General features: G+C 33.1%; 1 protein-coding gene across 1 annotated transcript; it reads right to left on the minus strand.

Moving 5' to 3' along the window:
• Window positions 1–1789: 1789 nt before the first annotated feature.
• Window positions 1790–5114, minus strand: LOC107947260 (RNA polymerase sigma factor sigE, chloroplastic/mitochondrial). The gene is made up of 6 exons (XM_016881850.2): window positions 4904–5114; window positions 3842–4581; window positions 3581–3727; window positions 2854–3090; window positions 2271–2534; window positions 1790–2163 (listed from the first exon to the last, which is right to left on the minus strand). The coding sequence occupies exons 2-6, from the start codon at window positions 4544–4546 to the stop codon at window positions 1966–1968; spliced, it is 1551 nt and encodes a 516-aa protein (XP_016737339.1). The 5' UTR covers window positions 4547–4581; window positions 4904–5114; the 3' UTR covers window positions 1790–1965.
• Between the last annotated feature and the right edge of the window lie 6743 nt (window positions 5115–11857).

Below are 11857 nucleotides of genomic sequence, written 5' to 3' on the forward strand. Positions count from 1 at the left end.
ATGGCGACAACTAACTTACAATGACACTATCACCTAGTCAACCCACAAAACCACGTAGAATACTATATTATCAACTATGCAACACTATAGGACAAGGGGTGGATCCCTATAAGACTAAGGATGGGTTTTCTCCCTAGCAACCTTACACAACAACCCTAGAGCATCCTCCTCCTCCTCTATTCTCTTACATTGGCTCTTAGCTTATCACATGTGAATCGACGCTATCCTTTACCATCTTCTCCTCTCTATTGATAGCTCATATCAACTATAACTTTTAACGTTAATATTTTTTTTAGCAAGAACATTTGGCATCTTATGATTTGTTTTGGCTAGCCAGCCAACCACAAGCCTCGAGAAAGTATAGAACATCTAATCATCTTGGCAAACCATAAGTTTAGTGGTTTTGGCTACCAAGTTTGTGCCAGAATTTCTATTTTTATACGATGCGGGAAAGACGAGAATTTAAATTTCTGAATTGGACTAGAGATAAAATCAGTTAAGTTTTCGATTTGTAGATTTTCCTGATCTGAATAGTTCAATTAAAAAAATGTATAAAACTTCATAAATTTAAAAAAAATTATTTAAAAACATATTCAACTGCTAATTTTTAGCCTAATTCAATTAGTCTTATTCCGATTCACAGTTAAACTAATTTAAAACCTTTCTCCAAATAAGTATCCGATGGTTACATTTCAACTTTAAAAAGAATTAAATCACATCTCTTGATGGTGCCATCCATTTAGTAGGATTTTTAGATACTCTCGTGGTTTCGTTAATAATGCAAATTTATAATTTAATAATTATAATTGGTTCTCTTTTCTTATATTTAATTGTGTTTTTGCTAAAAATAGCAATACCATATTAGGGTAGGCTAGGAAAGTGTACATATTTATATCAAATTATCAACGTCATTTCAATTTTCAACCAACCAACCTTTTATAAGTCATAAAAAACTACAAATATCATAATTTTAGGGACAACCACGAAAATAATTATAATAAAAAAAATGTTTAAGGGTAAATTATACCCAAAGTCATTAGACTATTAATAAATTCACATTTTGATTATATGATTTTGAAAAGTTATAAAACAGTCTTTGAACTATTCGAATGTTTTTATTTGAGTCATTTGATTGTTAAGTTTTTTTCTTTTTTAAAGTTCGGCTAGTAAGTTTCAAGTAATGATTCAACAATCAATACAGTGAGTTAATGCCCATCAACGAGTAAAAAAACATATTTTAGATCTAAGTTGATTTAACAGTCAGTGACGGAGATCAAAAAAGAAAATTGTCTAAATTTTAATTCGTAGATTCGTAACGTTTAAAGCGGTTTCATAAAAAAAAGAAAAAAAAACTAAACTCTAGAAGAGGAAGAAAAGAGAGCTTTCAATTAGTGTGCAGATGGTGTGACCAAAGGTCATATAGTAGGGATAAATTTACTAATAATTTAATAATATTGAGTGTAATTTTACCAATATTTAATTGTTTACAAAAAGAATATTAATCATTACTCTCTTTTTTAAAACAACACGTTGAAGGTGCAAATGATGCTTTGCATCGTATTAGTTGAGTTTTAGGAAGAATATATTTTCTAACCTCGGTGTTAATTATATACTAATTTAGACTAATGACATATTAGCATTATCTTTGGTGAAAGTGATGAACTAGTCACCATACTTTTACCATATAATTATTTAAGCTTGATTATATTGGGCACCATAGTTTTGGACTATATGGTTTCGTGAATACAAACTGCTTTATTATATTATATATATACACATATCATGAGGGTGAAAAAATAAATATTACAATGTGATGTATAATTGATGATTTACAATCTTTTTGAGTATTTGAAACTTATATTACAGGTATGGGAATTTTATGTTCTTGTAGTTAAAATGACTATTAGTATACGGAAACGACTGTCGCGAGCCGATATAAGATGATGCCGAGGATGTTGATATGATTCAGACGACGTATCGGCGGAGATAATCAACTCGGGCTGGATGCTTGAGCTTCATAAGTGCCTTTACTTCGTGCTTTCGGACCATTTCTCTCGAAATGCTTAAGTTCCCAGCAATTTCTCCTAATGTTCTATCACCTTTACCGTCGAGTCCGTATCTCTGCCTGATTACCAGGCTCTCTTTTGGCTTCAGAGAATCGAGCTGAAAAAATACAGCAAAAATGAACAAAACATGGTCCAAGTAAGCATATGGGGTTATTTCGATAATGATTACCAGTGAATGTAGATCAAAAGGGGATGGAGGCTTACCACATCATCAAGTGCAAGCCTGAGAAGAGCAGGTTGCCTTCGGTGATCGCCTCCAACACCATCGACATCGGTGATTCCACTAATGAACTCTTCTTGTGTGACGGAATGCCTCAAATGAAGAGATGCAACGGGTTTCGAGGCCCTCATTACTTCTTGGTACCTCTCGGGGGAAATCCCAACTCTTTTGATTACTTCATCGTCTGTCGGTTCTCTATGAAGTTCAAACAATAATTCCAGTTTGGCTCTTTGGATTTCTACTCTAACCTGCATCACAATAAACAGTTCAAAAATAGTTCATATTTCTACTAAAAGAAGCAGCCAGGGCTTCAACTGCTCAGCTTATCGGTCCAAAATCTCGAGCCAACAATTAGCAGCATAAGGCAGCAGTCGAAATGTCACTAAAATAAATGAACAAACAGAATATGCACATTGGTCTACCCAACACCATTTCAATGTATGATTTTATTTCGGCCTCGGGCATTTCGAGCATGATCATATCATTTGCTTGCAGTTAGATTCCAATATTGCTCGTTGTTTCAAGCAAATCATATATAGCATATGCTTAAGTGAGAAGAGAGCTTACTGATTCAAGTCCAAATGAAACACGCGTGAAGCTTGATAGGGTCATGGAACGTATAATTGCATGCCTAATCCAAAAAAGACCGTATGTAGAAAGACGGAATCTCCTTCTTGGTTCAAAGCGGTCGATGGCTGTGATAAGTCCTTTAACTCCAGCCTGACAAAGGTCTTGAAATCTTGGACCATTTGCAAAATCTTGAAAATATTTTTTTATCACAAACAAAACGAGCCGGAGGTTGTGCTGCGTGAAATAAAGCAATGCCTCTCAGTAGTTATCATTGAAAGCCAATGCCAAAATGCTCACAATAAGCTTTAGCCACATGCTAGGCAAACACTGCTAAAATGGATATATGATATCAAAACATGGCTCTTCTTTAGAAAAGTTCTATTTGCCTGTGCAGTGTGGGTGATGGGTGAGGCTTGATGTTAGAACAACAAGAAAGAAACCCTCATAAGTGCTTATGTCAAGATATTTAAAAGGGAACCTCAATGACTGCTGCAAATTTATCAAAACTCGGTCAAATTACTTTCCCACATGTATTATTGGATCACGGAAAATTTGGCCGAGGAATGGTACGCTACTGGTACATCAACACCAATTGCATATATGAAAGACTAGTATATGCTCTACTAAACCACCTTGAAAGTTTAAACCGCACGTACTATCACGGTTCCTTTTTTTTTTAATTCGAAGCATCTCTAAGCAATACTGGTGGTTGAAGAGGAATTACCTTAATGAGCTTATTTCTAGCAGCTCGACCAACCTCTAACTGTCTTCTCACTTGAGCTGCACTCGAATTTGTTGCCTCAGCTAATTCATCTTCTGTAGGATCTCTACCCAGATCCTTTTGCAAGTTCTCTTTTGCCTCAAGCAGTGCCTGCAGTTTCAGCAAAATATGTCAGAGGCAAGCACAACCAATGCTTCAAAAAAACTAAGAAACATGGAAAACTGAAGGCTAGCAGCAGTCTCCTTTTATTGAAAAGGTGCAAACCTTCATTGGCTGCATTAGCTTAAACAACCAAGTATGTTCGGTGGACGGCAGAACCGGAGGTATCTTCATTTTCTTCCAGTCCAGGCTGACCAAATCGGTTGAAGCCGAATAGTCCCGGACAAGCCTATCAATCTTCTCACTTTCATTCGAGATACCCTTTTTGCTCTGGCCAGAAACAACTGACTTTTCTTCTCTATTCTTTTTCAGTTCAATCCTTTTATCAAGGCCCAATCTTCTATTCTTCTTAGTCTGGCTCCGAACCACGATCTTATCATCACCATTATCCGCTTTCCCATCACTTTCTTTAGATCTCTTCCTCCTCAGCTGGCGTCCTTTTGTCTCACCTTCACTCCCTTTTTCATCAAATGTTTGAGTCGAAGGGCTAAGCTTATAAATGTTTTCGAGTTTGGCAGCGGCTTCGTTGTAATCTACGTCCACGGTGTACGGAGAACCTTCATCAGTAAAGTCACGGTTTACAGTCTTGGAAGCCTTTTTCGCTTTCCCGCGTCTCTTCGGGTGCTCCTTAGCCGTTTCCACCGGCAAAAGATTATGGTCTCGAAGCGTAACTAGAGCCGTATTATTAGATTTATCTGCTTTAAATGCCACAATACAAGGTCTTCTAAATGTACATCTTTGAGTAGAAAACTTTGTGCCTAATCCTACTGGAGTTCGGGCAGCTGAACTAGAAACACTAACAACTCCCATCTCAAATTGTCTTTTTGCAAAATTTAAGCAAAAAACTGCAACCAAACAAACACGTGCATCAGCAGCAGTACAAGAAACATGCAACAGATTCATCAATATTACATAATTAAAACTAATTCTTTTAACACAAAAACACTAATATTTATGCTCTGCATCTATATCTAGAGTTGATCAAACAAAATTTCAAACACCAAGCTTTGTGCGTTTATATAAATTGATCATCAAAATTTTCTACAACCCACTTCAAATCAACATTAAACAAAATCATGAACAGATCAAAATTACATATCGTAACAAAGGCATGTCTTGTCTCTGTTACATTCATCCATAAGCAATTCAGAAACGCTAACCAGTTACCTGGTTGAACAAAGCAAAAGCGAGTTGCTGAGTCGACTCGGATCGTGGGATTCGAGGAACTCGCGCTTTTTTTTCCTGGCTGCAGCGAATCCTAAAATGATGAAAGATTTTTCGAAATATAAAAGAATCATTTAAATTTAAAGACGTAAATTATGTTGTCCACAAATTATATCAATGGGGAAAATCAACGGCCGAATGGAGGCAGTTTCCAAATCCAACGGTGGAGGGACTGACAAGTAAGATTTAAGGAGAAAGGAATAAGAAGGTGTGATGACGTGGCTACTAGGGAAAGCAGAAAACTGGACAAAAGGCGTGGCGAAAAAAGAGTGGAAGAGTAGATATTTTAGGGGATTTAACGGATGACGTTTGATACACGTGGTTTGATTTTATTGGAAAAGAATTTCGTTTTCAGCCTGCGGGACCCAGTACGTGTGGTGGCCTGGGACTCTGGGGGCGTATTCTTACGTTGCATGACCCGTAGCCATAAACCTTTTCTTTAGCAAAAAAGCCCTTATTTTTAAATATTAAATAAGTAATTTCAAATATTCATCACGTATTAAATATAGTAATTAAAAAAAGAAATATTCACTAGTATCAAATATATTGAAGTGTGATTATCCTATTATTTAAGGATTGAAAATAGATTACGAGCAGTTTTAGGTATTGAAAATTTTTTATCTATTTTTAAATTTAGAAAATATTAGTTTACTTTTTGATCTAATGTAGAAAAATTAATTTACTTTTTGGTCTAACATAGGATTAATTTACCTGTTTTTTGAATAAATAAAATAAAATATAATCAAACTCCTTGTACAAAATCCCTGGTGTACTTTTACTAATTAAAATAATTATAAGTTGTCAATAAAGACGAAAAGCATTGTCAATAAATTTAATTTATTTAAATTTATTCAATAGTCCATAACAAAAAATAAATGATAATTTATAATTTTTCTTATAGAAAGTGTGAAAATGATAAGTATATAATCAGCTAATTTTCATCTAATATAGACTTTTTTTAATTTTATTTCAATATTATTTATCTTTTAAATATTTGTATTTTATTTTAGCAATATATTAATTTTTAAAAACTTTATGTTTGTTATGTTAAAAAAATTTTGATTTTGTTTAAAATAACGTGAAATAAAATTTAAAATAAAATAACCATAATTTAAAATTTAATTTATTATACAATTTAATTATATTTTATACTTAATTCTATGTAATACATCAAATAAATTTTATAACTTAACTTTAAATTTATCAAACACCACTTAAAAGAGTTGTGGTTAAGTTATGTGTTGACATCTCAAAACTCAGTATTCAAATAGTATAATTGTTATCTCCTGTCTAATATTAACATCATGTTTGGTTGGGTGTATTGGATTAGCCAATACACCCCTAATTCGTGGGCCCCACTTAAGTCGGTGTTTGGTTCGATGTATTGCCTAATACAGGCCTATTACGTTACACCCCTAATCCCCGAAATTCACTGTTTTGTAATCCCTGCCTTCTCCTCAGTTTACATCCGTTTTACATCTCACGCCCTGATTTGCCCTCCCAACTCGAAATCCACCTCCAGCCTCTCCCTCCCAACATCAAACAGAAGCTGCGAGCGAAGTCACCTCCACCTGACTCCACCGTCTCAGGTCTCCGGCCCCATTGTTTCGGTAAGTGCTTCTTCACTGTATCTTTCCATCCTCTTTTTTACTGTTAGGAATTTTAGCTTTGATTTTTACTGGAAAATCCAGCAACTTCGGTTATTCCAACAAAACCAGCCCTTTGTCCCCTTATTTGTCTTTCCTTTATCTCTATTTTTCTACTCAATTCGGATTTTAGGGTTTTCTTTCTCATGATACCATTGTAAGGGTAAAGGTTTTGTTTGATGCGCATGCAAGCTTGTTGGTACAATTAGCTCTATTTCAGGTGCATAAGTGGTTATAGGGTGCCTTAGCATATGCATAAGCGTTTAATTGTTCTCATTCACTTGCATAGAAACTGTCATCAACCATTTTTTATATTCTCAAATTGGTCTGTTAGGGGGTTCATTGAAAATAATCAATGTGTTTGTATGAATTGGATGTTCTAGTTACTTTAACACATTTGGTTGGGTTTGAGAGCTACAGAGGGTTTCCCATTCATCAGAACAGATTTTTCTGTTTCTTATGTCTTATAAGTTGCATTATTTATCCACATAAATTCATGTTTAATCTTAAAAATACAAGAGATTAGTGAGTTGCTTTTTTCTGAGTAATTTAGGTTCTTTGTTTGATGCATCCAGCATTCAAAAAGCTTTGAGTGCCACCTTTGCAACTATTTTCATCGTATAAAAATGGATTTTATTATTAGCGGCTGTCTTTAGATTTTTTTTTGAGTTACTTAATATAGAGTTATTTTATTTATAATGATCGGAGTTTAAAATGTTCCTAATCTGGATATGTCCTCGTATTGTATTTCCATTGTAACACAAAAGTTATGGTGAGGGGAAATGGTTTACATCGTGAGATTGTAAAAATAATAATGTAAAGAGGCCTTAGAATGGTGGTTTTGAAAGTGTTAAGTTCAGTAGAGTATATACAATGTGACTTGCTTGTGTCTTTTTCTTTACCCTGCTGTTAAGAAGCTTTATTTATAGTGTTAAGAATCGATTCCATATATTATTTATAGTTGTAGCTGGAGAGTGATGGATGTTGATTAAGGGCGTTGTTATAGTTGATCTAAAAGGATTAAATAATATACTCGTAACAAATTGATAGATGATGTTAAAATTGTTCCCTATATATCTTTTGAGCTTGGTAGATGCGATAAAATATTTGTGCAAAGCTTGTTGTTATTTTGATTAGGCCATAAGAATGAGTTTTCTCATGTTCTTGTAATAATTGGTCAAGTACTTGTAACAGTATTCTTCTGTGGCAACATTCAAGAATTTTCTCAACAATTCTAGAATATAAAAATTGAGTTCCAGGCAACCTTACCTTGTTGCCAATGCCAATTAACAATTCTTAGGTGGTCTCAAACTCTTTCATCCCTTACAATTGAATTCTCTTAATAAAATGAACACCTCTATGCTTTGTCTCCCGTATTCTTCTTTGATATGTTTTTTTTCTTTGTAGCTTTTGATTTGGACTGTGGTTGGATTATTTGGCAGCGAAAGAACTTTATAATCCTCTTTCACGGCCTCCTCAAGGTAAGCTTCCATTCTTATTGCCCAAAGTTGATTAGAGGAACTATTTGGATAAAATTGATTTCAGTCTTCATTACACTCATAAATCTCTTAAGAGTATATTTCTAAAGCCAGTTGAAGTGATGGTTAAATATGATCCACAATTTTGGTTGTGGTTGTAAATATGAATGTGACTTAGGATTTAGTCGACAGTCTGTGAACATGTCTTTATGGTTAAGAAAAGAAGTCTCTGTATGTCTGGTATTCAATTTGTCTGTTTCAATTGCTTTCATTGTGCTGTCTGTTAAAAGATACAACTACTTTGAGCTTTTTAGGTAATTCCCAGATTTATTTTATTATCCAAGTCATCATGGAATGTACAATCTACTTGAATCTAAAGGTAGTTGCGTAATGATGTTATTTGCATGATTTTGGTGAATTTTTCGCATTCTTTTATCATGCTTGTTCATGAGTGGATTCAATAAATTATGCATCAACTAATTAAGGAAACTTGCTTCCAAATGCATCCTATAGTAGTTGACCAAACTCATATTAACCACTGCTTCAAACATTTTAATACAACGTTATTCGATGCTTATATAATGTCCAAATTTAAGATTAAATCTGCATATTTTAATTAAAATATAATTCGGTACTTATATAAACAATCAATCAAGTTCCAATTTCGATGCTTATATAATTGTTATTAAATTAATAATATTCAAATTTCTTATTTAATTCAAATTGATTATAATATTATTTTCAAATAAATTATCAAATTATAAAATGACACTCAATTGACATAATTATTCATAAAGAGTTTATTCCTTTTCAAATGCGTATAATGTTAATTACTCATGTTTTTGTTGCATCAACGGAGAAAATGTTCTAAAAATTAAAATTGATAAAATCTTACTGAAGATTAACAATATCTCAACAAAAATTGAATGAATTAACTATTTTATTAATTGAAAAAGATATCTTATACGATATTTATTTTAATAAATTTGCATCTCTAAAGTCTAAAAAAATAAATTTTAAATAAAAATTTATAATGTTTATTTAATAGTTAGTTAACTAAGTTGAAGGTCTATTTTTACAGTTTCTCTTTTTAAGTTTTTAGAAATGTTGAGACACATTAGGTAAATATATTAACAATTTAATTACCTTAGGTGCAATTTACCTTAAATTTAATGATTAGTAATAAATTTGATAAAAAAATTTGATAATAATTATTAAACCTAGTATAGCATTACTTCTTAAATTGCTTCTCAAAAGTGTTAGAGCCGTATGTAATACCAAACAAACAACTTTCTAAATCAGAATTATTTTTGAAAAGGGTAAAGGTAAAATTCAAAAGCAAAAGCTACAAATTTGAACATGCTTTATAATTTATTAAATCATCATGAGTTTAGTTATAATCTAACAAATACCAACAATTAGTTTTAGTTCAATTATACATATACCTACAAATTTTAATTCCGAAGACGAAAAATTTATGCAAATTGCTATAGACAAAAAATTTTTATAATTTATAAATATATTGATAAAGATTCTACTTTTTTGATAATGTGTAATTGTAACTTCAAGGGATTGATATTGAGTTCTAATTTTAATATGGTGCAGTAATGGCTCGTCTGCCCTTAATTGCACAAAGTGTGAGGCGTAAAAGAATTGGTGCTGCATTGACAATATGGTTGGAAATCTGTAGAATTGCTATTTGGTTCTTATTTAGAATGCGTGCCAGCCTTAGCCTACATACTTATAGACCAAAGATTATGTCCTATACCTTAGATTTTTATGCAAAACGGGATTATGTGAAAAGGCTTGTATATGCTAGTGACGAGACCTGTATTGAACAAGTTAGGATGAATAGAACTGCCTTTTTTAAACTATGTGAGATGTTAGAATCGTTAGGGGGATTGAAGTCGTCCAGAAACATGCTTGTTGATGAGCAAGTGGCAATGTTTTTACATATCATCTCCCATCACCTGAAAAATCGAGTTATCAAGCATCACTTTAGAAGGTCCGGGGAAACTATTAGTAGAGCATTTCATAGTGTTTTAAATGCTGTCATACACTTACAAGATGTGTTATTTAAAAAGGCGGAGCCAATTACAACTGATTCTTCTGACACAAGGTGGAAATGGTTTAAGGTATTGAACTGAGTTTTATATATAGTTTGTACAACATTTAGTTGATTTAGATTTAAATTAGTATTCTAACTCAAGGTTTTATATCATCTGATATAAAATTGCTTAGGTGCTCTTGATGGAACCCACATCAAGATTAGGGTTCCAACAGTTGATAAACCTAGATATCGAACGTGAAAAGGTGACATAGCAACAAATATGCTAGGTGTTTGTACACCTGATATGCAATTTGTTTACGTTCTTCCTGGTTGGGAAGGTTCAGTTGCTGATGGACGGGTTCTTCGAGATGCCATTAGTAGGAGACATGGACTAAAAGTTCCTCATGGTAAAGTAGATAGTTAGAGGACTTTGAATTATTCATTAAGATCAAATTTTTTTATGCTGAATAGGTTCTTATTTAAAAATAAATAAATTTTATAGGTTGTTATTATCTAGTTGATGCTGGATACACAAATTGTGAGGGATTTCTTGCACCTTTTAGAGGACAACGATATCATTTGAACGAGTGGCGTCAGGGTTATCAGCCAAGTTCTCCGTAAGAGTTTTTTAATATGAAACATGCCTCAGCACGTAATGTTATTGAAAGATGCTTTGGGTTATTAAAAGTTAGATGAGGAATACTTAGAAGTCCATCGTTTTATCCTATAAGGGTGCACAATAGAATTATTATTGCATGTTGTTTGCTCCATAATTTTATTCGAACCCATATGAGTATTGATCCCATTGAAGCGGAGGTGGGAGAATGATTACCTACTAATGTGGTGGATGACAATGAATCGAATATCACAAATATTCATCCATCGGATGCTTGGGCTACTTGGAGGATGGAACTAGCTAACCAAATGTTCGATCAATGGCAAACATCTAGAAATTAGTTAGGTTTAGGGACAAATTGAGTTACAATTAATTTGTTGATGTTATTTTATGTATCTAGTTTATGAAACTTTGGTGGTGTTTGATTAAAATTATGTATTGTACTAAACTTTGTTGAATTATAATTTAATTATCTTTTCATTCAGCATGTGTTATTTCATTAAATTTAGTATTGAGTTTTTGATTCATGATATTGAACTAACGATATAATATTATAAACTGTTCACCTTTTGATTCATGATATTAAAAACAGTAAATAATGTTAATTTGTTTTTTTTCTTAAGATAATTATGTCAGGTGTTCCACAATCACATGCTTCTTCTCAAGCTTCTCGAGGAAGCAAAAGAAAATGGATTCCAGAACAAGATGCAGCCTTGGTTTCTTGCATGGTGGGTTTGCACAATGTAGGAACATTTAATGCTGATACCGGGTTCAATGCCGGTTATTTGAACGAGCTAGAAAAAATGCTAAAAAAGGCTTTACCAAGAGCAATGTTGAAGGCGAAGCCAAATATTGAATCTCGGATTAGGTGCCTAAAAAGGGAATGGTCAGTCGTCTACGACATGCTTAATGGCCAAAACAACAACGGTTTTGGTTGGGACGAGCATAGGCAACTCATTGTTGCTGAAGATGCAGTTTGGGAATCCTATGTAAAGGTAAAATATATTTCAAGTATTTATTTGTTTTATTACAAAACTTATAACTAATATGATTTCCTCATTTTTTTTAGAGTCACAAAGAAGCCTCTCAGTTCAGACATCGTTCTTT

This window comes from Gossypium hirsutum, chromosome D12 (assembly GCF_007990345.1).
Source record: "Gossypium hirsutum isolate 1008001.06 chromosome D12, Gossypium_hirsutum_v2.1, whole genome shotgun sequence".
Taxonomy (NCBI): domain Eukaryota; kingdom Viridiplantae; phylum Streptophyta; class Magnoliopsida; order Malvales; family Malvaceae; genus Gossypium; species Gossypium hirsutum.

Bases quoted from the DNA above. Each gene is read 5' to 3' on its own strand.
- LOC107947260 (XM_016881850.2), bottom strand. From the start codon at position 4,546: ATGGGAGTTGTTAGTGTTTCTAGTTCAGCTGCCCGAACTCCAGTAGGA. The intron at 2,535-2,853 runs GTAAGCTCTCTT...ATTGTGATGCAG, and splicing joins TTTCATTTGGACTTGAATCA to GTTAGAGTAGAAATCCAAAG. The intron at 2,164-2,270 runs GTAAGCCTCCAT...GTATTTTTTCAG, and splicing joins GGCTTGCACTTGATGATGTG to CTCGATTCTCTGAAGCCAAA.